General features: G+C 49.6%; 1 protein-coding gene across 4 annotated transcripts; it reads right to left on the bottom strand.

Moving 5' to 3' along the window:
• Positions 1–1,284: 1,284 nt before the first annotated feature.
• On the bottom strand, positions 1,285–4,578 carry LOC121284235 (cytochrome c oxidase assembly factor 4 homolog, mitochondrial). 4 transcript variants are annotated; one of them, XM_041199540.1, is made up of 2 exons: positions 4,446–4,578; positions 1,285–2,249 (listed from the first exon to the last, which is right to left on the bottom strand). In XM_041199540.1, exon 2 carries the CDS (start codon positions 2,226–2,228, stop codon positions 1,974–1,976), a length of 255 nt encoding a protein of 84 aa, XP_041055474.1. In that variant the 5' UTR covers positions 2,229–2,249; positions 4,446–4,578; the 3' UTR covers positions 1,285–1,973. The 4 variants fall into 4 exon arrangements, with proteins under 4 accessions (XP_041055474.1, XP_041055473.1, XP_041055471.1 ...); XM_041199539.1 differs by lacking the exon at positions 4,446–4,578 and adding an exon at positions 4,201–4,300; XM_041199537.1 differs by lacking the exon at positions 4,446–4,578 and adding an exon at positions 3,862–4,019.
• Positions 4,579–5,679: the final 1,101 nt, after the last annotated feature.

Here is a 5,679-nt window from a genome sequence, read left to right as displayed (position 1 = left end):
GAACACCTTTATCGAATCTCCTCTTAATCTCACGCAAAAGCAAAATACTGCAGGTGCTGGAAAACTGAAATAAAAACAAAAAAAAAACGCTGGAAATACTCAACAGGTTAGGCAGCATCAGTGGAAGCCTCTCTTAATCCTTTCTTCCCAAGGAGATAATCATCAGTTTCTCCAACCTACCTACCTAGTTGAGGTCCTCATCCCTGGAACGATTCTCCTGAATCTTCTCAGCACCCACCCTAATGACTTCAGATCCTTCCTGGACTGGGGTGCCCAGTGCTGGACACGATACTCCAGCTGAGTGTTTTGACCCCCTTTTGTACCCTGTGCCTTTATTTATATGCCATAATGACCTGTTTCTCATGTGTGTGTGGTACCCCCTCCACCCCCCTCCAGTCCCTCTACTCCTGCACCCCCTTTAGAACTGTACCCTTATATATTGCCTCTCCTCATTATTAATTCCGTCAAAATGCTGGGCCGATTCCTGGGATGAAGGGGTTTGACTCATGAGGAAAGGCTGAGCAGGTTGGGCCTACACCCATTGGACTTTCAAAGAATGAGAGATGATCCGATTGGAACGTATGAGATGCTGAGGGGATCTGACAGGCTGGATGCTGAGAGGATGGGGAGGGATTTGATGGACCGGCAAAACTCGGTCGAGTTCGGGTGGCAAAGTCCCACGGCAGGCGGGGCTGGTAAAACCCGCCCAGTGTTTTCCCTCAGCCCAGGGATGGTTGTGGGGGGGAGACGGGAGGCACAGTTTCAAAATTAGGGGCTCCCATTTCAGATGGAGATGAGGAAGAATCTCTTCTCTCAGAGGGTCATTCGTCTGTGGAATTCTCTTCCCCGGAGAGCAGAGGAGCCTGGGTCATTGACTATATTCAAGGCTGAGTTAGTCAGATTTTTAACTCATATAAAAGCAAAACACTGTGGACGCCGGGAATCCGAAAGAAAAACAGAAAATGCTGGAAAAAGGTCTGGAGAGAGAAACAGGGTTAACGTTTCGAGTCCGTATGACTCTTCTTCAGAGACAGGCTGTTGATTTACAAAGGCTATGGGGATTTCAGGCAAGTGGAGCTCAGGCCACATTAGATCAGCCTAGTAAATGGCAGAGCAGGTTTGCGGGCTGAATGACCTACTCCTATTTCCACCATCTCATCATGTCCTTTTGTATCAGTTCACACTTCTAGCCTGAATAACCAGGGTTTGGCACACATCCCAGAGACATGATGATAATGTACAACATCAACTCAGGCACAACATGAAGACCAGTACCATACAAACTTAGGAAACATTCTGGAGTTTTATTCACCACTGCAAGTCTTGGCATTAAGTTGTATGCTTTTAAAGATCAGTTCATAGATACTAGGTGGCATTGGCTTTTCCAGTTCTCAAAGGACAATTTCTGATTACTGATGCTGTCATTTTCCATTTGTAACCCTAATCCTGACCAACTGTAAACCAGGCCTCCGCTTGAACCTCAATCCACTTGCTTCAAACTTCACCCATTACCAACAGCAGTCCTGTAACCAGCAGGATTTCACCCCTCCTGTTCCGGCACTCTCTCCAGCCTAAAGCCAGGCTGTGAGGGATTGAACCTAGCAATGCAAACACGCGTGCACACACATGTGCACACACAAACAGTGCTGAATCTCTCACATCAGGCTTTCCTGACAGGCAGCTCTTGCTGACCTGCAGTTCCATTAGAACAGGGAGTTGTTACTGAATGATGTCTCGAGTTCACTTTACATGTATGTTTTTAAACAGTAAGGGCTGGAGAAGGCCGGCAGGAAGCGGAAAGGGCGACATAGACCAGGTGAGTCCAGTGGCTTGTTTCTATGTCGAGCAAGGCACAACCATTCAAAGCTTCAGCCAAAGTTCTTGCAAAACGTTTCCCTCTGACGCTTTAGATGTTTTTTTTTTGGATTGGAAAAGAAAGGGGTTGTTGGTTCTCAAAGGGCATTGCCCAGATTTCAGCTGCCAGCAGAGCTGGGTTTGTGTCTGCCCAGTTGGCTGGCTCGTAATCGCTGGTACTCCGCCATGCACTGCTTGAAGTCCTGCACCGGCTGCTGGCACTGGCGCCAGTCCTGGTGTTCTGCCATGCAATCCTGGACGGCGCGATGGAAACCAGCACAACCCGTCCTGGAAACCATCTGGTCGACGGGATCCTCCTCCTCGTCCTCTGACTTCTTGCTCCAGTTGTGGCCTTGGGAAGCAGGAGTGGACATTTCAGAAGCCCCCGGCTTTGCCTGTGAAAGTAAAATACGTTTTTGCATCAAAGAAAGGGCGCTGTGCGGCTCGAACTGTCCAGTTTAACTTTGTCCCATTTCACCGTTTCCGATGGCAGTGTGGGAGATCACGAGAGGGTGGCCGAGTGTCCGAACAGCAGGGTCAGGGGTCGACCGGTAGTTAGGCTTAAGGGTTGTGGTTGAGGGCGGGTCGGTGGGGGGAAGAGTTAAAAGTTGGTGTTAAGGAATGAAGTGCATAGTAGTAATGTCAGTGGACCAGTAAACCAGAGGCCCAGGCTCTGTGGACATGGGTTCAAATCCCACCAAGGCGGCTGCTGGAATTTAATTCATAAATCTGGAATATAAAGCCAGTTGCCTGGGCTGCAAGTGCGGCCGAGTGGCTAAGGCGATGGATTTAAAGGCCACTGGGGTCACCTCACACAGGTTCGAATGATGCCAACGGTGCTTCTCATTACTCCTGATATGACCCAGGTGCATAGAGAAGTAATTAACAGTTCAAGTGAAGCCAGCCTCATCGGCAATGGTGACCGTGAGTTGTCATAAAAACCCATCTGATTCACTAATCCTCTTTCGGGAAGGAAATCTGCTGTCCTTACCTGGTCTGGCTTAAGTGTGACTCCAGACCAGCTGAAAGCTAGTATGCAGGTACAGCAGGTAATAAGGCAGACAAATGGAATTTTGGTGTTTATTGCCAAAGGAATAGAGTATAAAAATAGGGAAGTGTTGTTGCAACTGTACAAGGCATTGGTGAGACCTCACCTGGAGTACTGTGCACAGTTTTGGTCCCCTTACTTGAGGAAGGATGTAGTTGCATTGGAGGCGGTTCAGAGGAGGTTCACTAGATTGATTCCAGAGATGTGGGGCTTGTCCTATGAGGAGAGACTGAGCAGTTTAGGCCTATACTCGCTAGAGTTTAGAAGGATGAGAGGAGATCTAATTGAGGTATATAAGATGCTAAAGGGGATAGACAAAGTAGACGTGGAGCGGATGTTTACCCTTGTGGGCCATTCTAGAATGAGAGGCCATGGTTTTAGGCTAAGAGGTGGTAGATTTAAATCAGAGATGAGGAGGGATTACTTTTCTCAAAGTGTGGTGAATCTGTGGAATTCACTACCTCAGAGTGCAGTGGATGCTGAGAAGATAAGGAGGAGATAGACAGATTTTTAATTAGTAAAGAGTTGAAAGGTTATGGGGAGAGGGCGGGAAATTGGAGTTGAGGCCGAAATGAGATCAGCCATGATCATATTGAATGGCGGGGCAGGCTGGAGGGGCTGAATGGCCTACTCCTAGTTCTTATGTTCATACTCACAGCACAGAAATGGTCAAATAGGCCACTCAGTTCAAGGGCAATTAGGGATAGGTAACAAATACTGACTCCCCCACCCCCCCCCTCCATCCCATAACAACCCCCATGGGGTTGGGGCAGAGTCAGGGTTCAGGTTAATGTCGGGGCTGAAGCTCAGATTAAGGTCTCGGGTGGAGGCCGGGGTCAAGGTTTATCCCCCCCCCTTCCCAAACAATGAGCCAGGTTGTGGAACCAGGGACCCGCGGCCTGAGACCGCTCCCGCCCCCACCCCTCCCCCCTCGCGAACCCCGAAACCTCTTCACTGACCCGAGCCGGAGCAACAGCCAACTTCCGATGTCACGTCGAAACCCGTCCCCCGGAGCGGAAGTGTGCAACACCGGAATCGGAACCGGGTCAGCGGGCGCTCAGTGACCACAGGAACCGGAGGGGATGGAATACAGAGCTCACAGACCCTCTAAAATGTGTCCCACTGCTCTTTTGTTATTCACAACCCAATACATGCATTTAATTCCATATCTGGACCCCCCCCCCGCCCCTCCCAGGCGGCCGGAAGTGGTTCAGCCACTGCGAAATCTAAAATTAGTCCTTTGCTGCCATCAATGGCAGAAATAGATTAACCAAAAGCTCAAATTAACAAATACTAACGATCTCAGCTGGGCAAAAGGAGTAAAGAAAGAGCAGAATTTGCTATTGTGCTTCTTGTGTCTCGCAGCGAGCCCAGGGGAGCTTGTTCTGCGGCCTCAGCCTCACAGCGATCTGGAGCAATAATGGCGGACGGCTCTCCCAAGGTGCAGCGCGGCTGGGAAATCCTCCCTAAACCCGGCGCATGGCGCGCTGCACCCTGGGAGCCGTCGCCCACGCATGCGCACGACCCCGCCCCCAACACTCACAATAGTTTTCCCGTCCTACATTTTTCCCGCTTCACCGTAAAATTTCACCGCGCAAAGAAAGATCTAAATTCTCGAGCGGCCGAAACAGATTTTCGTTACTCCTTTCAGTTTGTCGGTGCGCGCCTGCGGCTCCCGCCCCAAAGGCCTGAAAGAAACATGGCCGACAGAGAACACCCGCTTCCGGTGTCACCCCCAAGCCCGTCCTCCCACCACCGGAAGTGTGTACCATCGGTCATGAGTCCGGGCAATAAGAGTGCAGAGAGTTCCCATGGCAATAGAGGAGAGAGAGAGAGGGAGAGAGAATGATCTTAAATTGCTCTATGTTTGTTAACAGCAACTCTTTAAAAAGCACCTTGAATGTAATAAAATGTCCCATGGGCACTTAGTTCACAGGAGCATTAATAAAACAAACAAAAACAAAAATAGCTGGAAAGACTCAGCAGGTGTGACAGTGTCTGCGGAGCGGGACACAGTTGACGTTTTGAGTCCATGTGACCCTTCATCAGAACTAAGACAAACTAAGAACTAAGAATAAAACAAGATTTGACACTGAGTCACATAAGGAGACATGAAGGGCTGGCGGCCCAAAAGCTTGTGGTCAAAACATTGGGTCTTAAGCCGCTTCATAAGGGAGGAGAAAATGTCACTGGCCCTAATAATCCAGAGGTCCAGGCTAATGCTCTGGGGACATGGGTTCAAACCCCACCGTGGCAGAGGCATCTGGGTCACTAATGTCCCTTTAGGGAAGGAAATCTGCCGTCCTTACCCGGTCTGACCTAGATGTGACGCCAGACCCACAGCAATGTGGCTGACTCTTAACTGCCCTCAGTTCAAGGGCAATCAGGGATGGGCAATAAATGCCAGCAACCCCCACATCCTGTGAAAGAACACGATAGAGAAGTGGAGGGGTTTAGGGAGGGAATTACCGGAGCTTGGGACCCAGGCAGTTGAAGGTATGGCCGCCAGTGGTGGGGCGATTGAAATTGGGAATGCGTATAGGGTTACCAACTCTGGCTAGACGTATTCTGGGAGATGTTGGCAGCACAGACTAGTTGAGCCCAAATGGCCTCTTACTGGGCTGTATATTTTATATCGTTCAATGTGAGATTGGCAGCTACAAAGATACAGCAGAAAGAAGCTACAAGGTTTTGCTCCAGCAAGCTTTTTTGTCAAACTGGTCACCTGATCAAGATCACTTCATAGACTGTGAACACTGATTCAGCATGACACTGGT

The sequence above is a fragment of the Carcharodon carcharias genome, chromosome 11 (genome assembly GCF_017639515.1).
Source record: "Carcharodon carcharias isolate sCarCar2 chromosome 11, sCarCar2.pri, whole genome shotgun sequence".
NCBI lineage: Eukaryota > Metazoa > Chordata > Chondrichthyes > Lamniformes > Lamnidae > Carcharodon > Carcharodon carcharias.
The sequence above is the reverse complement of the archived record's forward strand: the minus strand, read 5'-3'. Positions and strand labels throughout refer to the sequence as shown.